The following is a 25,833-nucleotide window of genomic DNA, read 5'->3' on the forward strand; positions in this document are numbered from 1 at the left end:
ATACAAGTACAACCCATTTAATTGCAGATAAATGGAGGTGAATAAAGAGAAGCAAACTATATTAACCTTGTAGATTGTTATAGTAAAACTTAGTTACGCTTTATCAGTCTGCTTTGTTCCACTCAGTTTCCCCTAGAGGGACAACATTAATATATGTTTTATAATACATGATTATATGCAAGAGTGTGTGTGCGTATGTAACAATAATAAACAAACAAATCCATATACAAGCTGGCAAAGCAGTGATGCAGCCCCGGAAACCACTGTCCACCGAGAACCAGCCGATCCATTCCCCCTTCCTCTCACATATATGTATGTATATATATATATACATACATATATATATATATATATATATATATATATATATATATATATATATATATATATATATATATATATATATATATATGTATATATATATATATATATATACATATATATATATATATGTATGTATATATATGTGTATATATATATATATATATATATATATATATATGTATGTATATATATGTGTATATATATATTATATATATGTGTGGGTCAACCTTGTCTTGGTGTGTGTGTGTATATATATATATATATATATATATATATATTACGGGTGTGGGGAAAATCGATTCGAATACGTTGTGCGATTCAGCATCGATTCTCAATTTAAAAAAATCATTTTTTTAATTTTATTTTATTATTTTTATTTTTTAAATTTTTAATCAATCCAACAAACCACTACACAGCAATACCTTTACAATGCAATCCAACTCCAAAACCAAACCTGACCCAGCAACACTCACAACTGCAATAAACAGAGAAATTGACAAGACACAAATATTATCAACAACAGTATCAATATTAGTTATAATGTCAGCATAGCAGTGATTAAAAATCCCTCATTGACATTATCATTAGACATTTATAAAAATAAAAAAAAGAACAATAGTGTCACAGTGGCTTACACTTGCATCGCATCTCATAAGCTTGACAACACATTGTGTCCAATATTTTCACAAAGATAAAATAAGCCATATTTTTGGTTCGTTTAATAGTTAAAACAAATTTACATTATTACAATCAGTTGATAAAACATTGTCCAATTATAAAAGCTTTTTAAAAAAAAAAATCTACTACTCTGTATGCATGTCAGCCGACTGGGGTAGATCCTGCTGAAATCAGATGTATTGAATGAATACAGAATCGTTTTGAATCGGAAAAATATCATTTTTGAATCGAGAATCGAATCGAATCGAAAAAATCGATATATAATTGAATCGTGACCCTAAGAATCGATATTGAATCGAATCGTGGGACACCCAAAGTTTCACACCCTTAATATATATATATATATATATATATATATATATATATATATATATATATATATATATATATATGAAATACTTGACTTGGTAAATTTTAGCTGTAAATATACTCCTCCCCTCTTAACCACGGCCCCCACGCCCCTACCTCCCGAAATCGGAGGTCTCAAAGTTGGCAAGTATGAATATCCCCAAAAACCAGCACCACCCAATCAAATTAAAACGACCGGAAAGACCACGCCCAAAACAACACTTCGGAAAGACCATGGAAACCAGCAAGCGCAGTCCGGCAGCCAGCCCAAATGCCAACACGCAAACATTAGACAACACCACCCCCCTACCAAGAAACTCCACCCCTATATCCAAACCTGTACAAACACACCACCACCCACACAACTGAGCCACAGCTCCCGCACCAAACAAGAGGGCCGCTCTCCCCCCGCACCAAGCCACCGACACAAATCCCACAACGTGAATCTGGAAGAGACGGGCACGGACCCGGCCGAACAGGGTTTCCGGAACTATAGGTTCCCGCAGAAGTGTGTGGTTTGTGTTTCTACCGCATTTCACAGTTCAGGGTGGCTGAAACCAACCAGTTTGATGACGTATGGAGGAGTGGTTTTGTATATTTCTACATTAATATTAATTAAAAACAAACCAATAGGATACAAATCAGTATGATGATTTAAAAACAAAGTGTACTCAATTGTTCATAAAAAGACAGGCTTTTGTCCTCAGTGTCCAACGGTGAGAAAGTCGTCCCCTCAGTAAATGATGAAGTCATGACGATCAGGCGATTCTTTATAGCCCATTTCAGCTGTAAATTGCAAAATACAGTGGAACATTGATCTACGGACAACTCTATTTGCAACTTTTTCAGTTAAAGAACGTTTATAATTAGCTAAATATGCCCCTGTGGGTCAACCATGTCTCGGTGCATGATTCATCTATTCATTTATATATTTTTTTTACCTGTGACCCTCTAAAAGCCTTAGGGCACAGCCATTTCAACGACATCACTTCCTGCACATGCGGCACAACCATTTTGGAGAGGCGGGCACTCTTAATCCCATTCCGGTTATTTTCTGTACACCGTCATTTTGAAGAGGCGGACCCACCTTTGTCTCTTTTTACATTATGCCAGCATTACCTGGTCGCATTTTGTCCGCTTCACTGCGTGTTTCTTTTCTCACCATTCACAAATCTCTGTCTGTTTTGTTACCCAACGTGGGTCCATAAAAAGCCAACAAAGCCTGTTAAGGAGGAGGGAATCACTCTCGACTTAAAAACAATTTGCAAGTAGTAGGCCTATGGTCCACAAATTTCAGATTTGGCTCGCAAGTACGAAAGGAACAAATCCACTATTGAAACCATCATTTAAAAATAGGATATTTTATATGATTGCAGACTTTGCAAATGGGGTTAAATATCTTTAAAATGACAGAAAACAGAGGACCAAGTAGAAAAGCTGCTTCTTGTTTGGATTCATGAGAAACAGCTAGAGGGTGATAGCATTTCCGAGGCTATCGTCTACGAGAAAGCTTGCCATTTATATGGCAATTTGATGGAACGAGCATGTGAGAAAAATTTAAGGTAATGCTTGGCTGGTTCGAAATTCAAAAAGAGGATGAGTAACCACAAGGTCGTGCACCATGGCGAGGTTGCTAGCTCCGTAAAAAAAACTGCTGCAGAGTTTGTCAGGCACTATGAAGATTCTATCGCACAAGGCGGCTTTGTCCCGCAAGAAGTGATTAACTTTGACGAGACTGGGCTTTTTTGGGAAAAGATGCCTAAGTGGACCTACATTACAGCTGAGGGGAAGGCATTACTGGGACACAAGCAAATGAAAGATCACATCCCTTTGCTAGTTTGTGCTAATGCTTGTGTGGACTGCAATGTTAAGCCAATACTTGTGTACCATTGTAGCTGAGATAGGCGCCAGCGCCCCCCCGCCACCCCAAAAGGGAATAAGCGGTAGAAAATGTATGGATGGATGGCATTCAGAAACTCCCAGAATGTTAAAACAAAAATCACTTTGAGCATTATGTGGAAGAAGTTATGGTTGACGAGGCTGATCTTCACGGACTGGGTAAACAGTATGTTCAGCTCCCAAATGTATTGGAGGAACACTTCCCACTCAAGACAGTGTTCCTAATGGACATTGCACCTGTACATCCCCCTGGCAAGGAGGATGCTCTGCTGGAGAAGTTCTTGTTCATTACCGTAAAGTTTTTGTTACCCAACACCACTCCTTTCATTTAGCCCATTGACGAGCTGGTTATTACAAACTTGAAAAAACTGTAGACAAAGGCCTTGTTCCAGCGATGTTTTGAAATCACAGCAGACACAGCTAAACCTGTCAAGAATTTCGAAAGGATCGTTTTAACATCCTGGCTTCTTGGGGATTTATTGACTAGGCGTGGAATGGTGTGACGCGAAGGACTCTTAACCCTGCTTGGAGGAAGCTGTGGCCTGCATCTGTTGCGTGGAGGGACACCACCGAAGTCAAACATGCGCCTGCTGCATCATTTGTGGAGGAATGTTTATCCCTCGGTTATACGATGGGGCTTGAAATGGACGAGGAGGAGTTGGTGGAGGAACACAACACTGAGCTGACAAGAGAGGAGCTTCTCTGTCTTCACGAGGAGCAACACAACGAAACAGTGAAGGAGCTTTCAATTGGGGCAAAAAGGAGACCACAGTCTCCCGTCAGCTAATATTAAAATAAATTTGTATTTATAAATGGTTGAATTATATAGGCTAGTAAGGTAAAGTGTTGTACCTGACAAGTTTCGGCTACCGTGATTCTGCAGCCTTCATCAGTGGTGTCACGTGATGTTAGCGTGACACTGTCTGTGACGTGATATATGGATTGTACCATCCCACCTGTAGTGGTGGGATGGCGGCGTCCCCTTGTTGTCTGGTACAACACTTTACCTTACTAGCCTATATAAATCAACCATTTATAAATACACGTCAGTAGGCTAAATGAACATCTTCAACATAAAAGAAATGTGCGGTTTGTGGAAGAACATTCAGGGTGTTTCCGTACAAGGCAGTGGCCAACCCTCAAACTTTTTAATGACAACATTAGGACACACCGCAGACACATTTTAAAGCGCTGCCAAAAGCAAGGCAAACTGGACAAATTTCTGGTGCAGCGAGGAAGATGTGAGGCCCAGTGGCCCCGAGTTGAACCAACACCAAGAGGAAAAGAGGTGAGGGAACACCAGAAGAAGAGGACTCTCTTTTGGAACTGTAGGGCAGCCCACACTCCCCCACTCCTTAGCCCTTCCTTTCTCAACCTACACTCTTGTCCGTACGTTCTTTTATTATTGCTTGCTGTATGCCGAAAATGCAACAAAAAAAGTTTTTAAAAAATAATTTAAAAAATTGTAGCAACATGGTCATTAATGTGTGTATGCGTGTTGACATTTCAGCTGTCTGATTTTTTTGTATGATTAATAGATTTTTGAGCTAGTTATGTTTGTTTTTGAGCTTATGTTTGTTTTGATAAATATGTACAGTACGTATACAGAGATAAAGTGAGAAGCTCTGTCATCCGGTAGGAGCTCAAAGTAAAGCCGCTGCTCCTCCACATCGAGAGAAGCCAGATGAGGTGGTTCGGGCATCTGGTCAGGATGCCACCCGAACGCCTCCCGAGGGAGGTGTTTAGGGCACGTCCAACCGGTAGGAGGCCACGGGGAAGACCCAGGACACGTTGGGAAGACTACGTCTCCCAGCTGGCCTGGGAACGCCTCGGGATCCCCCGGGAAGAGCTGGACAAAGTGGCTGGGGAGAGGGAAGTCTGGGCTTCCCTGCTTAGGCTGCTGCCCCCGTGACCTAACCTCTGATAAGCGGAAGAAGATGGATGGCTGGATGGACGTATACTGTACATTATAGTCTCTTCAAAATGAGACGATAATGTATATAGAACCAATTATTTGCGTGTACACAGATTCTTATGGGGAATTTTGCTTTACTATACAAACGTTTCGGTTGGTGTACCATATTGAGGAACCAATTAATTTCTTGAATCGAGTTTCCATTGGAGAAACAATAAATATCTGTTTATCTCATGGTGATGACACAAAATCATTGGATTTAACATTCACTCAGATTGATGCTAATATCTACATAAATGGTCCTTCGCTGACTTTTTACAACATGTAATGTAATGTAACAAAATAAAAAGTGAACATTTGATGGGATATAACTTTTTCCACTCTTGTACTGCCTCTGTTATTTCACATTTATCCTACAAAGTCTCAGAATAGTAAGCAGCTGAGGTTGTCACTTTGAGTCCAGCTGAATACTTCATGCTTATCTGTAAATACTTTTGAAAGAGTCCGTCCACTTCTCGTAGCTTTATGTATTGAAATGAAGTTTGCAAAAAAATATAAATGATATTAAACTGCATAGAGTATGAATACTATGGCTGAGTATAAACACTGCCAGATAGTTTCACTGGTCACTGTCCTTCAGCAAAAATATGCCCTTACAAATGTTAATTTTTTTCCTCTTTCTCTCTGTTGTCAAGTATGTTGTAATAGAAATAAACAACAAATAAGACATAAACAAGTTGTCCTCGCATACTGTAATGGCGGTCGTGTGTTCGAATTTTTTTTTCAAAGAATGTCCCAAACTGTCTTCAACCAATTAGCGGTCAACAGTACAGCCCGCCCCCTCTAAATTTCCTGAAACTATTTTAAAGTCCCATCTCGCTACTGGTAATTAAAAAAAGTTCCTGTGGAACTAAATCTACCTGGGTAGTTTTTGGTGGAAACACAGGGGGGATTCTGTTTACCAGGGTAAGTTCCTGCATTGGAAAAGGGCCTATTAATTATTTTTTTTTATGTCACATTAGAGACATATTTTTTGACCAAAATTGTGGTCCCTCCCAATTATACAATTTGAGAGTCATATAGCATCAGAGGTTTCACTCCAAATGTTAATGTGTATCATCTATTTTAAGATGAACTAAAGCAGACTAATTTGTCATGATCAGCTTGCCAGATTAAACAACTGGGGAAACAAAATGTTTGTTTGGTGTTATTTTCCTCTTAACAGGATTATAAGGAATTGTCTTGTGTTCTACAAGTGCCAACTTGTATAACCTGCATGCTTTAATTTCAGATGATGAAGACGAGCAGCACCACAGCACGATGGTGGCAGAGGCGAGCAGCACAGGAGAAAGCACCCCTCCCCCAAAACGCAAAGGAAAGTTTTCCAGTCTCGGCAACTTTTTCAAACCCTGGAAATGGCGAAAGAAGAAAAGCAGCGAGAAGTTCAAAGAAACTTCAGAAGGTTTGAGTTGTGAATTTGTTGTTTATGGAAAGCTTTTTCTTTTCAGTGTTCCGTATAAACAGCACTGACACCGATTGCGAGGATGTAGTTGTACCTTCAATATTTTACTTTTGGAGGTTGTAACAAAGGCAGAGTTATACCATTTACCAGAAATGTGGAGATATTGGTGGGACATTTCACATTTATTAATCATTGTTAACTTTTTTAAAGCAATTGTCGTTGTTCAACAAATATTTTATATGTCACACCGGACGCTGTTGTGATGTCGTCACGCATCTAATTATCTGATTGCCGGAGGCTGTGTGGCTGGTTTTAAGTGCACACAGTTGTGAAAATATAATATAGCTAGGTTCAGTGTAAATCACATAGGTGTTGTGCTCTCTGGTCTGGACATCAGCATATAGAGAAATGGGTGCAATGTGCAGGCAAGAAGTCAGTTTAATGAGGAAAAACACACGTAGTGCAAAACAAATCTAGTGGAGCATGGAGATGCAGCGAAGACAAATGTTGAGGTACAAAAACCCAGCACTGGCAAGGAAAATGGGTGTGATGACAGGATACAACAGGAAATGAAGGTGTAGCAAAACAAGTAACCAACCGAAAGAAGACCCAAGATAGGAACACCATGACATGAAATAATACAAAACACAAGAAAATATCAAACCAAGTCAAAACTGTCTTGTGTGATCATGACAGAAGGCTCGTCTGATATTCTGCTATGGCTCTGTTGTGGCTAGTAGTGTCCCTTGAACAATGACAGGCATGAGTATGATACCTTCTTGTTTAGGGGCCTTGTATCTATCATCATTAATTTCTGTAACATAGTCACATTTCTCAATGTTACCATTTAATGGTGCATACATTTTTGTCTTAATGGCAGAACTGGAGAGAAGAATGTCAACAAGACGTACCCGTCAGGAGCTAATAGAACGGGGATTGCTGAAGGAGGTTCCGGACAATGGTACAAGTCTCTCTGTGATTCTTCTGATCTTTGCACAGCAGCGTTTTTATCTGCCCTTTCTAAAGTAGCAGTTCTGATGGTGTTGCACCCACGCGGTCGGCAAAGTGAAGTCATCAGTACATTATGGCAGGAACACTGTAGTCACATCTAGCAGGTGTCTTCAGGCGCACTGTAATGGGAAGAAAAGTGACCGGCTAGGCCTTGAAAAGAGTCAAATATTAGGCCTTATAAGTCAAAATGATATTTCTGTTTGTTGCACAAATTCCTGACGCCACCCCCTGGTGTCAGTGACTTATTTAGAAAATGTCAACTGTCCTTTCACCTTGCATGTTGATTTACTTTTAAGTGTGTAGAGCTGAAGTAAAGTGGAACCCCTTTCAACATATGGTTGAAAGGGGTGTGTGCAATCATAATGCAGTGGGGGTTTGTTGCAGAAGCTCATTTATTAAACTCACAGCTGCCCCTTTAGCACACACACACACACACACACACACACACACACACACACACTCACTCACTCACTCACTCACTCACTCACACACACTTATCCATGTCCACACTGTATGTTTTTTATGACTGGGGATAAGCTGCAACCATTGATAATTGTCAGTATCAAATACACAATCTATCTCATTCATGTCAGACTGTGATGCAGGGGAAAGTATTACACTTATGGACACAACCCACAAAAATGTTCTATACTTATTAAATTAAATGTTTGTGAACCGCAAATCAATAAATATTTGCTAAATAAATGGCCAAAAAATAAACAATGAAGCTTTTAAAAATTAAGAATTGAGAGTTTAGGCTCTGTAAGGACACTTGACTAAAGGTCTTCATCAATAGATTTTTTTTGGAATGATTTATCATAATAATAACTCGAGGGATTTTATTTAAACTTTTTTAAACTATGAAATATCAGTGTTGGGAATGTAAGCATAGGAAAATTTCATATCATTGTTATCGTGACCAAACTTATCATAGTTTTTATTTTTATTGAGGCGTTGTTCAATGTGCTCAAAAAGTACTCGCACACTAAAATATTTTATAGAAAGTTATTTTTTAAATGTCTGAAATAAATAGACACTGTTAGAAACCCAACTATTTTACATGTTTTGTTTTTGTAATGCTTTACTGATAGTGTTTTAGTCTTACTGTGGTATTTTATCTTTTTTAATAGTTAAGGTTTTATTGTTTTAGACATTGTTTTGTACTGTATCACTTTAAAATTTATTTAAGTGAAAAGTGTGTAAAATTATCCATAAATCCATCCATCCATTCATTTTCTACCGCTTGTCCCACTTAGGTTTGCGAGGGGTGCTGAAGCCTATTCCAGCTGCATAACAAATAAAATCTATTATAATTACTTCTTATTTCTGGCAGGCGTTGTGGCATCCTACTCTGTTAAGCAGTCCTTGAATGCACGGTAAAACACCTATGTCTCGTATTCCTCTGAGTAAAGAACGATCACTCAAGGTTCAATGTGCACAATTGAATAGCTTAGTAGCTTAGAAAGCAATTACTTTATATACATTTAGATTAGGGTGTGTCGTTTCTTAATGGGGAAACACGTTAATACCTCTTATTTTAACGTTGCCATCTAAGATGGTGACCTGGCACCAGTCAGTTTGAGAGTTTATGAAAATGCAGCTTTAAATCACGGTTTTTCGATCATTTTTATTTAAAACGGGTATACTAACCGTCAGGAGTTTTACCACGGTTATCATTAATACTGATAATCGTTGCGTTCCTCACCAGTGTCTATGTGCCTAATCTGAAAAAGTCAAGGAATCCTGTTGGTGTAACTCAACTTTCTGTAGTTGGCTCCAACTAAGTAGCTCACTCCATTGTTGCCTCAATCAATACCACATTATCAATTCTTAACAATTGAAAATGTATTAACTATTGCCATGCCAATACTTAATTTGGGCATGCAGTGAAAGAAATGCAATGCTTTTCCAAAAGAGTCAAATAAATCAATAATTATAATTTTCTATTTTGAGTTGCAGACGGAGCAGCCCAAAGACTGAAGCAGCCGTACGTGAAGAATGGTCACACTCTGCCTGTAAGTGGAGGAGCAGGGCAAAGTTATGGAAGGAGCAACCAGGGCCGAATCCCTTCCGATTCAGACCATAGGATAAACCCGACATGGCTCCCCCAAACGGACGACCATAAAGGCCGATCTCCTTCAGATGGAGGTCGTCGTAGAGGTCAGGCCTCTAGGGGTTCTGGACCGCCACCGGAAGAAGCACAGAGAGGAAGCGGTGTGATGGGCCCTCGTGTAAATGTGGAGAACGAGTGGAAGTCGAATATGGCCCGGCAAGGGCAGGTTTACAATCAGATTGACGACGGCCGAAGCGGGGACCAGCTTCACCTTGAAAATGGACAGAGGAGATCTGGGCTCCAGAAAGCTCCATCAGAGGATGGCAGGAGGAGTCGGCCGACTGACGTGGACTGGAAGCCTACACTGCCTCGACATGCATCGGCTGAAGAGGGAAGGGCTCGTAGAGGTGAGTCCCTGTGTGCATCATTTACCTTTCGTAACTTGACATTGGAAGTAGGGCTGGGCGACATTGCCTTTTTTTAATACCGCTGTATTTTGCCTTAGCCTTGAATGAACACTGGATACATATCATCACAGCAGTATGGTGATTTTATGTGTCTACATTAAAACATTCTTCTTCATACTGCACTAATATATGCTACTTTTAAACTTTCATGCAGAGAAGGAAATCACAACTAAGTCAATTTACCAAAACTGTATTTATTAAAGTTATTAGCAGGGGACTTTTCAAATGATGCTACATATGAGCAGTAATGCTACTTTTGGTAGCAACGCTTCTGCCCCACACTTGACAAATTAAAGTTGTCTATTCGACCTATTCCCGCTTGAAGCCGAACCACCGCCAGACGATGGGGCCCCGTGCTGTTTTTCTTGGGAATTAATTCTTCCTTCATTTGTTACAAGACTTGCACCTTCTTTCTCTCGCAACAACCCATTAGCATCACAGCTAACGTTAGTCACGCCGCTACATCTCTGCTGGGCGAGGGCGTGTACGTATGTGACGTATGACGTGACAGTATGTGACGTATGTAATAGTGTGCGCCTGCATGTCTGTGAGAAGGAGACCCAGGAAAGAGCGAGGAGAGCCTGTAGTGTAATGCCCGCAGCTAAAAGCAACTGCGTGAGAATGTCTACTCGAATATTACGATATAGTCATTTTCTATATCGCACAGAGACCTCCCTAGGGAGGTGTTTAGGGCACGTCCAACCGGTAGGAGGCCACGGGGAAGACCCAGGACACGTTGGGAAGACTATGTCTATGTCTCCCGGCTGGCCTGGGAACGCCTCGGGATCCCCCGGGAAGAGCTAGACGAAGTGGCTGGGGAGAGGGAAGTCTGGGTTTCCCTGCTTAGGCTGTTGCCCCCGCGACCCGACCTCGGATAGGCGGAGGATGATGGATGATGGATGGATGGATGGAGGGCACAGAGACAAACCGGCGATTTATATCCTATATCGATATATCGCCCAGCCCTAATTGGAAGTGTGCTAGATAAGCAATGGCCTCCTTCATTAGATTCTAAAGGGTGCTAGCGTGTTTCACTGCTCTCCGGTTTCCCTGTCAGGTGCTGTCCTCCCAGATATAGACAAGTTTTTAACAGCTCCCAGGGGCCCTGCTCCAGCTTCTTATTCAGGAACATTGGGAAATAGCGTGTCCTCTCATCTCCTCTCCTAATTAATGTGGCACAATCATTGTACCCATCATTGCCCTTTAATGCTCACAATCTTAAGACATTTAACACTGGTATAACTGATAAAGATGCAAAATTGATTGCTTTTAAAAGCCACGTTACTCTTTTTTAAACAATGGTGTTAAGTGCTCTTTTTAGATTTAGGTTGTCATAGTCGGTCGGATGAAGAACCTTGTGCAGTGGACGCACTGTGCTTCTGATTGATTAGGTAGAATAGCATCAAGGATAGCTCATCTTGAACTATGCAAGTTTTTTTAACAAAATTTTCATCAATTCCAGTGGAATTACATGTGGATGAAATTATTGATTCTTTGATGCATCTCGATTGAAAGGTGGACCATTCTGAATAACCACTTATCCCTAAATCGATTATTTATGTATGTTAAAGTACTACAGAAAGTTCTAAAATGCAGATGCACAGTAATTCGGACATAAACCTAAGTAGGAGGAATAGAGGAGCTATGCTAACCGCAGCGCTAAATTAGCTTGCATGTGAAGTAGTGTTACAAAAAAGGAATAAATGCTTTGTACACCTCAACATAAGTCTAACTGGAACCACATTAAAGCAGAAGCTAACTATCTAAAAAGAGGAAATCACAAAGTATACCAGTAGATTAATTATAAGTCAGGACAGTGTCCCTGTGGGTCCTTATATTAAAAAAAAATGTTGTACGTATAAATTACTTTCTTGTGGTCTACATAACATGTAAGGTTGATTCTTTGGTCACAACTATGCATCTTCAAGCTGCTTTCTGACCGTCTCTTCAGGATGCGGCATTTTGTGGGCGGTCTTATTTACCCAAAAAACAGCCACCAACAGGTAAAAAAATGTTCTGCATGATAGGGTCCCTTTAAATACAAGGCCATAAAATAGTTTTAAATGTCTGGAATTTTCAAAAGATAGGTATTAAATTTGATATCGGACCGCGCCAATAAAATGTCTCCAAGATCTATTGTGTATTTTTTAAACGCTATTCTATTAGTTTTAGCATAACAAAGCAAAATGTAAACAAAAGATGGCAGGAGAAAGCTCAATATGTAATCCAAAGGATCCCTTAGCTGCACCTGTGTTCTTTGCTGTTCCTCTAAATGTGCCATTCAAAAGACTGGCTCATTCATTGTACTACAAACGTTTTAGAAGTCAGCTGCTGGTAACTCGTTTCTATCATTAATGCAATCACTGGCAGCAGTTAGATTTGAGCAAAATATTAAAAATTTACACAAAATATTCTGGAATACCGTGAAAAATGTCATTTGACTTGTATCTTCATTGTAAGCATTCCATAAGGGGGTGGCATAGCTTCATGCTTTGACAAAATAACATCCCTATTTGGAATTTCCCTTCATCTAAAAAACGTGTGTGGCAAAATATAAACTAAACTGGCTCTGGATAACTTCCAGGTTGACGAAGTGATAAAAATAAAATGTACATAAAATATATAATTAAAACTAAAATAATAAATAAAACATTTTTTTTTGCAATGAAGCTAACTGACATGGGTTTTATAGCCACAAAACACAGTGAGACAAATTAATGAGCTAAAAATAGCTACTTCCCTAACATTATGTCGTACACCAATCATAGTTCCATCAGCCAGCAAATAAAACAGCTTTTGGTTATTTGGTTATTAAATACTTTATTTGCTATGACGAATTAGTGCGCTGTTTTCCTGCCTTTTATTTATCTTCTTTTTTTTTTTTTTAATAAACTTTGATGGTCTAATTTTCCCAGGATACAATTGGAATGTAAGAAGGCCATTTAAGGTGTAGGTGGGAGCTGCCGACCCCAAACAAGACTTGGTCTATTTAAGCAGCTTGCATGTCTAACATTTTATTAATGCACCCTGTTGTTCCATAAATGTGTGCATGCATAGTAGGTTAAACTTGTTAAATAAAACATTTTTATGTTAGTTGTCATTTTTCCCAGATATACAGTAACCTTATTTTTTCCATTTAGAGGTCTTAGAATTATCTAAAATGTTTTCAAAGTTCTTGAAAAATGTTTCGATACCCTGCAAAAAAGAGAATGATATCCACAGAGTGCGACAACAATGTCAGCCATAGATATGAATGGCTAGATCGTAGGAACCTCTTTGACTGGGACCAAAGTGTCTGTGTATTCTGTTTCTGTCGTTTTAAAAGGAATGGAAATGTAAACAACAATGCATTCCTACTAAGTAAGCACTTTTATTTATTGTAATACGTAATACGCTGCTAAAAAAATGTCATGTATCCGGGGCAAGAGGGGGAGCCCCCTCAAATAAATTTCTTGCCCCGTCAAACCAAAATGTTTGAATTTGAGAAAGTACATTTTAATGTAGCCCACAAAACGTACAAATTATCCCCAGTAGCGGAGGAATCCGCTGAAAAGGGACACGCTGCAGTAGATATCATCTTCCCTGTTTTCTTTCCATCACATATGTAAGGCTCCGCTAGTCCGCGCTGACGCAGACACACAAGCCCCTCCCTTCAGCCCTCAGTAAACCAGTGTTGTCAAATATAAAAACAAGACTAATAGTTGTCATAGCCAAAATCCAATCATATTTAATTGTGTCTTTTTAATGGCTTGGATAAGTTTAGAATATATCCAATCACAGTTTTTTAATATCGTACATTATACCCGATTGTAGCTGCGATAGGCACCAGTGCCCCCGCGACCCCAAAGGGAATAAGCGGTAGAAAATGGATGGATGGATGACAGAGGGTGGGAGTTAGCGAAGAAGGTGGCCAATCAGATGTGTTTCCTTCAGAAATGAGGAAGTTCAAGTTGAATGTTCCACAGGCATTGCTAAAACATGTGAGGCCGCAAAAAAGTTGAAAATTGGTAATCAGGTCGGAGGCTGAATGATCAATTACTAATGGCAATGTTGAAAAGGGATTTGAGTCGAAGTGAGGAAAGCAGTGACTTTGATGAGGAACAATTTCGCATCAAAAGGTTTTGGAATATAGCTCATCGATTAGCAGTGAGAAAGCGAGTTGTGGTGAGGCAGAGTTCATATTAATACTAAAATTCAAGGGACGACCAGGTGCAATTATTCAGTTCCTCTGTGGAAACATAGGTGACGCAAGGAGGGCTAATGCATATTACAATGATGACCCAATAATAGTGTGTAAGAGTGAGAGGCAAAGAGAAAAGCCATTGTAAGGCATTTGTAAAAAATTAGTTACCAAGGGGAGAAATATAAAATCTAGGAAACCAACAAAAGGAGTATCATATGGTATTGCAGTGAGTGAGGATTTAGACTAAATGAAGGAGATAATTAAAGGAGGGAAAGTATTCAACATGAGGATATTCAAAGCATAGAGAGAAGTAGAAAAAGTAGATAGCCTGTCAATATCAGTGGAATTTAAGGATAAAATTATTCCTCAATTTGTATTTACAGGGTACACAAGGTATAAAGTAAGTAGTTTGTACCACCTCCTCTGGGCTGTTACAAATGCCAGAAGTATGAACATATAGCGGCTTATTGTAAAGGGGAACAAACATGTGAACGGTGTGGTGGAGGCCATGAATATGGCAAGTGTGGAGCAGGGTTGCAGGAAAAGTGTGTAAATTGTGGCGGAGCTCACAGTGTTAGCCCCACAGATTGTGAGGCAAGAAAAAAAAGCAGATGTAAAACAAATATTGGTAGCCTGCGTACTCGTTTTAATCAATGTTTAAACAAGAATAGCAACTGACTGTTTTTGACAGAACACATTAAGCAGCAAATATACAAAGCTTTAACTTATAGTCTGTAGATTTCACAATCGATGACTCACCTACTGATGGCATCATATAGCGTCAAAAAAAAAATGTCCTCTTCACGTTTTCCCATTTGTTCAAATAATATTATGTAAAATACATTAAATCTACACTTTCTTGTTTCGGTGCTTCTTCTTCTTATTCGTTGTTGTTGTTTTGTGGTGGTTGCAGACTGAGCTAGTGCATTTCCGACACCCACCTGCAACAACTGAATGCTCCTGTTTTTCCCAAATTTAACTTTTTTCTCTCAAATAACTTGCTTTTCACCTCTAGACCACTTGACACACTCACACTTTATACTTTACACAAAATAAGAACGGGCACCATATTATGTTAGACCCACTCGACGTCCATTGCATCTGGTCTCCCCTCGAGGGGGGGGGGGGTCACCCACATCTGCGGTCCTCTTCAAGGTTTCTCATAGTCATTCACATTGACATCCCACTTGGTTGTGAGTTTTTCCTTGTCCTTATGTGGGCTTTAAACCGAGGATGTCGTTGTGACTTGTGCAGCTCTTTGAGACACTTGTGATTTAGGGCTATATAAATAAACATTGATTGACAGTGAACGAGCAATAAACTATCATTTGCAGAGGCAGTTAAAAAGTGCAAGGACATAAAGCTGTGGAGAGAGTAGACGTGTTGTAGAATCCAGGAGGACTCGCTAATTGTTAAAAAGGAAATCATGTTTCATGGCTGAAGCAATCAGAAGCGATCAACTGTACATTTCAAGCTAAGCATAAGTCTGAGAAAATAGCAATTGTGGTGAAAAGTGCAGCTCAATATTTGGATATAAAAGACAAAAACAGAGGAGGGGGAGAGAAGGAGATAAGTGTTAAATCTCAAACTTAAGAATAAACCAACTGGAATGAAAAGTGTCAGTGTGTCAAGTGGTTTAGAGGTGAAAAGCAAGTCATTTGAGAGAAAAAAGCTAAATTTAGGAAAAACAGGAGCATTTATTTGTTGTAGCTGGGTGGCGGAAATGCACTAGCTCAGACTGCAACCACCGCAAAACAACAACGAATAAGAAGAAGAAGCGCCGAAACAAAAAAGTGTGGATTTAAATGTGTTGTACATAACATTATCTGAACAAATGGGATAACGTGAAGAGGACACATTTTATTTTTGACGCTGTATGATGCCCCCAGTAGGCGAGTCATAAATTGTGAAATCTACCGACTATAACTTAAATGCTCTGTGTATTTGCTGCTTAAAGTGTTCTGTCAAAACAGTCAGTTGCTATTCTTGTTTTAACGGTGATTAAAATGATTACACAGGCTACCAATATTTGCGTCAATGTAAAGTTCCTCATGCTGCAAGTGTTTACATGCTTACTGGTCAGAGCACACAATAAAATGAATATTATTTTAAAGAACAGGGGGAACTGTTGACTCTACGTTTGTTAGTACAGTAAAACATAACTTGGAAAGAAACATTACTATGTCTAGACTGTATTCAGTACTGTTAAGGTTTTTTGTCTAAATTAGTCACATGATCCAGCTGACCTGATGATAAACTAGTTAGAGAAGAATATTTGTGTATTATTCATAAGACAACTGTACTTTTCAGTTTGGTAAATATTGACTATAGTGTGTGAAGTCCTACTGTAGGTTAAATTGAGTTTAAGAATTAGGCCATCAAGTTAAGATAAATGTGATGGTTGATAAAATGTGGATGAAGGATACTTTATTTTACCTATTGAGGTATTATTTTTTTAGTTTCCCTCCTAACTGATTCACCTTATTGTGGTTAAGAGCTCCCAGCAGGAGCTTTGTCTTCAGGTGGGACACCCAAGTTGTACAGTGTGTGAAGTTAGAGGCCTAAAAAAGTGCAATCAATCCTCTTCTCCAGGTTAGAGTTGGACACGCAGTGCCTAATTTACTAAATGTTTGCGTGTACTAAAACATGTGCAAACTTGAAAGCACACGCAGAGCTGATCTACTAAACTTGTGCAAAGTGGATTGCGTCTGTTAAGTGAGCAGAGTAAGGCCTGCCATCCATTTTGTGTCCTTGTCTTTATTAATATGCAAAATATAAACTGATCATCGAAACGCCCACAATACTGGGAGGACATAATGCAAATATAATTATTTAGCGTGTGCAATGTGATTCATCAACATTCCTCACCCGTTTTGCGAGCACTTTTTGTGTTTTATTTAGTAATTGTGCAAACTGACACTTTCACACACGACTGCGGGATCAATGCTGCACAGACACACAATGGACAGATGACCATCCTCCATCATTTGTGTACGTTTCAACATATTTGGATGGTTGAAAATAATACACATTAGACATACAGTATTGTCTATTCAGCAACATCATTTTAAAGCTCCATGAAGGACTTAATGTGTCCTATTGTATTTTTTTTTAAAGACTTGGATTTTTCACAAAGATTATTATAAAAAACTTTTTGAAGTATGCATTTTTGCGTATTGAGCGGTGTAAGTGCAGCCTCTCGCCCATGCACCATCAGTGGTAAAAAAAAAAAGTGTCAATATAGATGCACTGCACGACTGCTTCTAAAATACCCATAAAAAATGGTAGATGTCTCCTGCATGTTTGAAAGCATAACAAAATGTCACAGCTAGGAGAATAACATGAAAGTGCAGTAAAATGACAGTGTCTCCGTTGTGATGCCCATGTAGTACAGTACACGCAAAATCTTCATTTAAATAAAGCTGCCCGCACAACGTTTTAATTGTACACACAGTCTTAGTAAATCACACTCAACACACCCACTTATAGTAAATGCTAGTTTATAGGTTGCAGTGTGTGGTTTTTGGATCTTAGTAAATTAAGTGCTTACTGTAGCTAACAACCAAATTACATTAAGAAGGCAATGTTCCTACTGTATTCGCACAGACAAATAGTGCCGGAGCATTATGGAGCAGCGTGTACACATTTATAATTAAATTGTAGCCCCTGGATCAAAATCAAACGGTGAGGTGCATAAAGATTTCCACCTCTACCAGTTTTGTAGGCGCACAATGAGCTGATCACCCCATGCTGAGTCTTCACGGCTTGATGTTTGCATCATTTTTCGCCTTTTATTCACACGCACAGTGTTGTTGTATATCCCTCCAGCCAGGGTGGAGACTGTCTGAGACTGTCTCCTGAATTTTATGTGTAGACAATAAATCAGCATTTTAAATATAGTGTACAGTAATATTGACACTTAAACACAAAATATTTTTTTAAATATGTTAATTATTTTAACAATATTAATGTGCAACATACTTTAGTTAAACATGCCTCATAATTATGCACTGGTATTGAAAATAATCCACTCCATTTCTCAAGCAAAACAGTCCTTGCATTCTTTTGGGGTTTACACGTTTAAACTTGTATAAAAGATGCACAAAACAGGCTCATTGCAGTCTTTATTGCAACACATTCCCTACTGCAACTTTCTTGCTAAATACATTTGTACTTTAAATTGAGCTTTTTTTTGGTCGATATTATTGAATGCAAATTGGTCTTATTAACACATTTTTTTGTTAAATGCAGAGGTGTAATAGGATGAGGAGTTTATCCATTTATATGGTTCCTCGGTTACAAACAGCTGTCTGAGGGCAATCATAACTACAATGTTGTCCATAATGTACAAACCCATTTCCATATGAGTTGGGAAATTGTGTTGCATGTAAATATTAACGGAATACAATGATTTGCAAATTCTTTTCAACCCATATTCAGTTGAATGCACTACAAAGACAAGATATTTGATTTTCAAACTCATTAACTTTATTTTTTTTTGCAAAAATAACTAACTTAGAATTTCATGGCTGCAACATGTGCCAAAGTAGTTGGGAAAGGGCATGTTCACCACTGTTACATCACCTTTTCTTTTAACAACACTCAATAAATGTTTGGGAACCGAGGAAACTAATTGTTGAAGCTTTGAAAGTGGAATTCTTTCTCATTCTTGTTTTATGTTGAGCTTTAGTCTTTCAACAGTCCGGGGTATCAGCTGTCGTATTTTACGCTTCATAATGCACTGCACATCTTCGATGGGAGACAGGTCTGGACGGCAGGCGGGCCAGGAAAGTACCGGCACTCTTTTACTACAAAACCACCCTGTTGTAACACGTAGCTTGGCATTGTCTTGCTGAAATCAGCAGGGGCATCCATGATAATGTTGCTTGGATGACAACATATGTTGCTCCAAAACTTGTATGGACCATTCAGCATTAATGGTGCCTTCACAGATGTGTAAGTCACCCATGCTTTGGGCACTAATACACCCCCATACCATCACAGATGCTGGTTTTAGAACTTTGCGCCTACAACAATCCGGATGGTTATTTTCCTCTTTGTTCCGGAGGGCACCACATCCACAGTTTCCAAATATAATTTGAAATGTGGACTCTTCAGAACACAGAACCCCTTTCCACTTTGCATCAGTCCATATTAAATTATCTCGGGCCCAACGAACCCAGCGGCGTTCCTTGGTGTTGTTGATAAATGGGTTTTGCTTTGCATAGCAGAGTTTTAATTTGCACTTACAGATGTAGCAACCAACTGTAGTTAGTGTTTTTTTGAAGTGTTCCTGAGCACATGTGGTGTTATCTTTTACACACTGATGTCGGTTTTCAATGCAGTACCGCCTGAGGGATCAAAGTTCCATATCATCGCTTACGTGCAGTGATTTCTCCAGATTCTATGAACCTTTTGATGATTTTACAGACCGTAGATGGTAAAATCCCTAAATTCCTTGCAATAGCCCGTTGAGAAATGTTGTTCTAAAACTGTTCGACAATTTGCTAACAAATTGGTGACCCTCGCCCCATCCTTGTTTGTGAATTACAAACCCCGTTTCCATATGAGTTGGGAAATTGTGTTGCATGTAAATAAACGGAATACAATGATTTGCAAATCATTTACAACCCATATTCAGTTGAATATGCTACAAAGACAACATATTTGATGTTCAAACTGATGAACCTTATTTTTTTGCAAATAATCATTAACTTTAGAATTTGATGCCAGCAACACGTGACAAAGAAGTTGAGAAAGGTGGCAATAAATACTGATAAAGTTAAGGAATGCTCATCAAACACTTATATGGAACATCCCACAGGTGTGCAGGCTAATTGGGAACAGTTGGGTGCCATGATTGGGTATAAAAGCAACTTCCATGAAATGCTAAGTATTTCACTAACAAGGATTGGGCGAGGGTCACCACTTTGTAAGCAAACTGTCAAACAGTTTTAGAACAACATTTCTCATCTAGCTATATTGCAAGGAATTTAGGGATTTTACCATCTACGGTCCGTAAAATCATCAAAAGGTTCAGAGAATCTGGAGAAATCACTGCACGTAAGCGATGATATTATGGACTTTTGATCCCTCAGGCGGTACTGCTTCAAAAACCAACATCAGTGTGTAAAGGATAAAACCACATGGGCTCAGGAACACTTCATAAAACCACTGTCAGTAACTACAGTTGGTCGCTACATCTGTAGGTGCAAGTTAAAACTCTACTATGCAAAGCCAAACCCATTTGTCAACAACACCCTGAAACGGCGCCGGCTTGGCTGGGCCCAAGCTCACCTAAGATGGACTGATGCAAAGTGGAAAGGTGTTCTGTGGTCTGACGAGTCCACATTTCAAATTATATTCGGAAACTGTGGACGTGGTGTCCTCCAGAACAAAGAGGAAAATAACCATTCGGATTGTTATAGGCGCAAAGTTCAAAAGCCAGCATCTGTGATGGTATGGGGGTGTATTAGTGCCCAAGGCATGGGTTACTTACACATCTGTGAAGGCACCATTAATGCTTAAAGGTCCATAAAAGTTTTGGAGCAACATACTGTATGTTGTCATCCAAGCAACGTGATCATGGACGCCCCTGCTTATTTCAGCAAGACAATGCCAAGCCACATGTTACAACAGCGTGGCTTCGTAGTAAAAGAGTGCGGGTACTGTGTTAAAAGAAAAGGTGATGAAACACAGTGGTGAACATGTCCTTTCCCAATTCAAAGTTAATTATTATTTGCAAAAACAAATAAAGTGTATGAGTTTGAACATCAAATATCTTGTCTTTTTAGTGCATTCAATTGAATATGGGTTGAAAAGGATTTGCAAATCATTATATTCCGTTTATATTTACATTTAACACAATTTCCCAACTCATGTGGAAACTGGATTTGTATATATAACTGGTATTACTTACCGCCTATCATAATAGCAGTATTCTATCGTTACACAACAAAATGGACTCAGATTTCCGTCGCCCGAACGCGACTCACCGAGGCCCCCTTCTGGAGGCAGGCCCGGAGTTGGGGCAAGATGGCGAGCACCTGGTGGCCAGGCCTGTTCCCATGGGGCCCGGCCGGGCACAGCCCGAATAGGGAACGTGGATCATCCCTCCAATGGGCTCACCACTCATAGGAGGGGCCATAAAGGTCGGGTGCATTGTGAGCTGGGCGGAAGCCGAAAGCAGGGCACTTGGCAGTCCGATCCTCTGCTACATAAGCTAGTTCTTGGGACGTGGAACGTCACCTCACTGGGGGCAAAGGAGCCTGAGCTAGTGTGCGAGGTAAAGAAATTCCGGCTGTATATAGTCGGACTCACCTCGACGCACAGCAAGGGCTCTGGAACCAGTTCTCTCGAGAAGGACTGGACTCTCTTTCACTCTGGCGTTGGCGGCAGTGAGAGTGACGGGCTGGGGTGGCAATTCTAGTTTCTCCCCGGCTCAAAGCCTGCACGTTGGAGTTCAACCCAGTGGACGAAAGGGTAGCTTCCCTCCGCCTTCGGGTGGGGGGACAGGTCCTGACTGTAGTTTGTGCTTACGCACCAAACAGCAGCTCAAAGTACCCACCCTTTTGGGATACACTCGAGGGAGTACTGGAAAGTGCTCCCCTGGGTTATTCCCTTGTCCTAGTGGGGGACTTCAACGCTCATGTTGGCAACGACAGTGAAACCTGGAGAGGCGTGATTGGGAAGAATGGCCACCCGGATCTAAACCCGAGTGGTGTTTTGTTATTGGACTTTAGTGCTCGTCACAAATTGTCCATAACAAACACCATGTTCAAACATAAGGGTGTCCATATGTGCACTTGGCACCAGGACACCCTAGGCCGCAGTTCCATGATCGACTTTGTAGTTGTGTCATCGGATTTGCAGCCTCATGTTTTGGACACTCTGGTGAAGAGAGGGGCGGAGCTTTTTACGGATCACCAACTGGTAGTGAGTTGGCTGCGATGGTGGGAGAGGATGCCGGACAGACCTGGCAGGCCCAAGCGCCTTGTGAGGGTCTGCTGGAAACGTCTGGCAGTTTCCTGTCAGAGAGAGTTTCAATTCCCAACTCCGGAAGAACTTTGAACATGTCACGAGAAGGTGCTGGACATTGAGTCCGAGTGGACCATGTTCCGCACCTCTATTGTCGAGGCGGATGATTGGAGCTTTGGCCACAAGGTAGTTGGTGCCTGTCGTGGCGGTAATCCCAGAACCCGTTGGTGGACACCAGCAGTGAGGGATGCCGTCAAGCTGAAGAAAGAGTCCTTTTGGGTTCTTTTGGCTCATAGGACTCCGGAGGCAGTGGACGGCTACCGACAGGCCAAGCGGTGTGCAGCCTCAGCGGTCGCGGAGGCAAAAACTCGGACATGGGAGGAGTTCGGGGAAGCCATGGAAAACGACTTCTGGACGGCTTCGAAGCGATTCTGGACTACCATCCGCCACCTCAGTAAGGGGAAGCAGTGCACGTTCAACACCGTGTATGGTGCGGATGGTGTTCTGCTGACCTCGACTGCGGATGTTGTGTATCTGTGGAAGGAATACATTGAATATCTCCTCAATCCCACCAACATGTCTTCCTATGAGGAAGCAGTGCCTGGGGAGTCTGTGGTGGACTCTCCTATTTCTGGGGCTGAGGGTGCTGGGGTAGTTAAAAAGCTCCTTGGTGGCAAGGCCCCGGGGGTTGATGAGATCCGCCCAGAGTTCCTTAACGCTCTGGATGCTGTGGGGCTGTCTTGGTTGACTAGACTCTGCAGCATCGCGTGGACATCGGGGGCGGTACCTCTGGATTGGCAGACCGGGGTGGTGGTCCCTTTCTTTAAGAAAGGGGGCTGGAGGGTGTGTTCCAACTATCGTGGTTTCACACTCCTCAGCCTTCCCAGTAAGGTTTATCCAGGTGTGCTAGAGAGGAGTCTACGCCGGATAGTCGAACCTCGGATTCAGGAGGAACAGTGTGGTTTTCGTCCTGGTTGTGGAACTGTGGACCAGCTCTATACTCTTGGCAGGGTCCTTGAGGGTGCATGGGAGTTTGCCCAACCAGTCTACATGTGCTTTGTGGACATGGAGAAGGCATTCGACCGTGTCCCTCGGGAAGTCCTGTGGGGAGTGCTCAGAGAGTGTGGGGTATCGGACTGTCTGATTGGGGCGGTTCGCTCCCTGTACGATCAGTGTCAGAGCTTGGTCCGCACTGCCGGCAGTAAGTCGGGCACGTTTCCAGTAAGGGTTGGACTACGCCAAGGCTGCCCTTTGTCACCGACTCTGTTCATAACTTTTATGGACAGAATTTCTAGGCGCAGTCGAGGCGTTGAGGGGTTCCGGTTTGGTGGTCTTTGCTTTTTGCAGATGATGTGGTCCTGATGGCTTCATCTGGCCGGGATCTTCAGCTCTCACTGGATTAGTTTGCAGCGACTGGAATGAGAATCAGCACCTCCAAGTCCGAGTCCATGGTTCTCGCCCGAAAAAGTGTCGAGTGCCACCTCCGGGTTGGGAAGGAGACCCTGCCCCAAGTGGAGGAGTTTAAGTACCTAGGAGTCTTGTTCACAAGTGAGGGAAGAGTGGACCGTGAGATCAACAGGCAGATTGGTGCGGCGTCTTTAGTAATGCGGATGTTGTGGTCAAGAAGGAGCTGAGCCCGGAGGCAAAGCTCTCAATTTACTGGTCGATCTACGTTCCCATCCTCACCTATGGTCATGAGCTTTGGGTCATGACCGAAAGGACAAGATCACGGGTACAAGCGGCCGAAATGTGTTTCCTTCGCCGTGTGGCGGGGCTCTCCCTTAGAAATAGGGTGAGAAGCTCTGTCATTCGGGAGGAGCTCAAAGTAAAGCCGCTGCTCCTCTACATCGAGAGGAGCCAGATGAGGTGGTTCGGGCATCTGGTCAAGATGCCACCCGAACGCCTCCCGAGGGAGGTGTTTAGGGCACGTCCAACCGGTAGGAGGCCACGGGGAAGACCCAGGACACATTGGGAAGACTGTCTCCCGGCTGGCTTGGGAATGCCTCGGGATCCCCCGGGAAGAGCTGGACGAAGTGACTGGAGAAATGGAAGTCTGGGCTTCCCTGCTTAGGCTGCTGCCCCCGCGACCCGACCTCGGATAAGCGTAAGAAGATGGAAGGATGGATGGATGGATTCCAAGGAATCGATTTATTGGTAACTGGTTCTGAACAAGAACCAGTTTTCGATTCCCATCTCTAAAGGACGTGCTATCAGGCAAAATCAGAACAAATTCCAGTTAACACCCACTTCAACCAGTCTTCTCTCTCTTTGAGGATCAGATGCTTAACAGGACATCTGTATAGACTGTAAATATGAATAAATAAAGACTGTAAATATGAAGGATTAATCGAACATTTCAGAGTTGCAACCAAGGAAAGGTGTAAAGGTTTCTAAAGAATGCGGGATTCGTTGGATATACAGTAGTCATGCTGGGAAGGTTGTGTGTTGTGTTGGTAATTGCAGTCACCTATGCCGTTTATTGCATTGTCACTGATCCATGGATAATGCAATTCTCAATCAAGTGCTATCACGGTGCATATTTGGAGTGGTGAGCTGGCAGAAAATAGCTTACTGTTGTTGTTGTCCTCAAATGCAACATTAATAGCCAGCCATGTTTAGATAGAATTCAAAATAAAATTCCTAATGGAGAAAAAGAAAAAGATGTGGTTCTGATTTTAATAGAAAATGATTCTTTTTTCTGTTCTTATACAATATAGTCCAACTGTACTGATCATTTGCCATGGTGTCTTGTTTTCATAGAGTCAGACAGCAATTTTGTTCCTGACCCTGAAGACACTCTTCGTGAACCTCTGCCGCCCAAACAATCCGTCATGCCTCCAAAGTGGCTGATAAGCTCCACGGCTGAACCTGGTAGCGAGGGGCCATCTCGCACCCCGTCCAACCAGGCATCCGCCCAGTACCAGGCGGCCTCTTCCTCATCGGGTGTCGCATCGAAGCCTACAAGGATTGTCTCCTCCTCGGGCACGAGCAGTCAGCAGTCTTCATCGGCCGGGTCGTCGTCATCAACCACTCAGGCCGCCAAGCAGCCGCCTTTACCTCCACCCAAGCCGATGAACAGGGGTAACCCTGGCATACTGGGTAAGCTTTGTTTAGTTGCACAGTTGATATATATGCTACCTTGCGCTGCAATTTACAATGTTTCATGAATCACATTTATGAATAAATAAGCTCAGTGGGCTGATGTAAGAAACAATTAAGAAAAAGTGTCCTTAATGAGCATTTCTAAACAGTTTGAGCATCATTTATCTAGCTAATTATAAAAGTCTTGACTATTGTAACAACTATTTTCTTCTCCGTCATTTGACACTTTGAAGACAACAGGGACTCTTGTGACTGTGAGCCTCAGTTCACACGGCTGCAGTTCACTGGCTGTTGTGTTTTTCTGTTTCATTTGGGATTGCTGCCTAATTCCCATTTGAGTGGGACTGTGTACATTGTTTGATTCATTATTGTGAGGCTTATTATCACTGATGATTCAACATTTGGCTGTGTGGA

At 41.3% G+C, this 25,833-nt stretch overlaps 1 protein-coding gene across 8 annotated transcripts in view; it reads left to right on the plus strand.

Moving 5' to 3' along the window:
* The window catches only part of phactr4b (phosphatase and actin regulator 4b), an 87,459-nt gene that overhangs the window by 40,338 nt on the left and 21,288 nt on the right, over positions 1–25,833 (plus strand). For 7 of the 8 annotated variants that reach the window (XM_061916091.1, XM_061916090.1, XM_061916092.1 and 4 more), the window contains 4 exons: positions 6,456–6,626; positions 7,507–7,587; positions 9,597–10,097; positions 25,078–25,416. In XM_061916091.1, the coding sequence (XP_061772075.1) occupies positions 6,456–6,626; positions 7,507–7,587; positions 9,597–10,097; positions 25,078–25,416 (1,092 nt within the window). The remainder of the gene's footprint in view (positions 1–6,455; positions 6,627–7,506; positions 7,588–9,596; positions 10,098–25,077; positions 25,417–25,833) is intronic. The other variant, XM_061916093.1, reaches the window with a different exon arrangement.

This window comes from Nerophis ophidion, linkage group LG11, assembly GCF_033978795.1.
Source record: "Nerophis ophidion isolate RoL-2023_Sa linkage group LG11, RoL_Noph_v1.0, whole genome shotgun sequence".
Taxonomy (NCBI): Eukaryota; Metazoa; Chordata; class Actinopteri; order Syngnathiformes; family Syngnathidae; genus Nerophis; species Nerophis ophidion.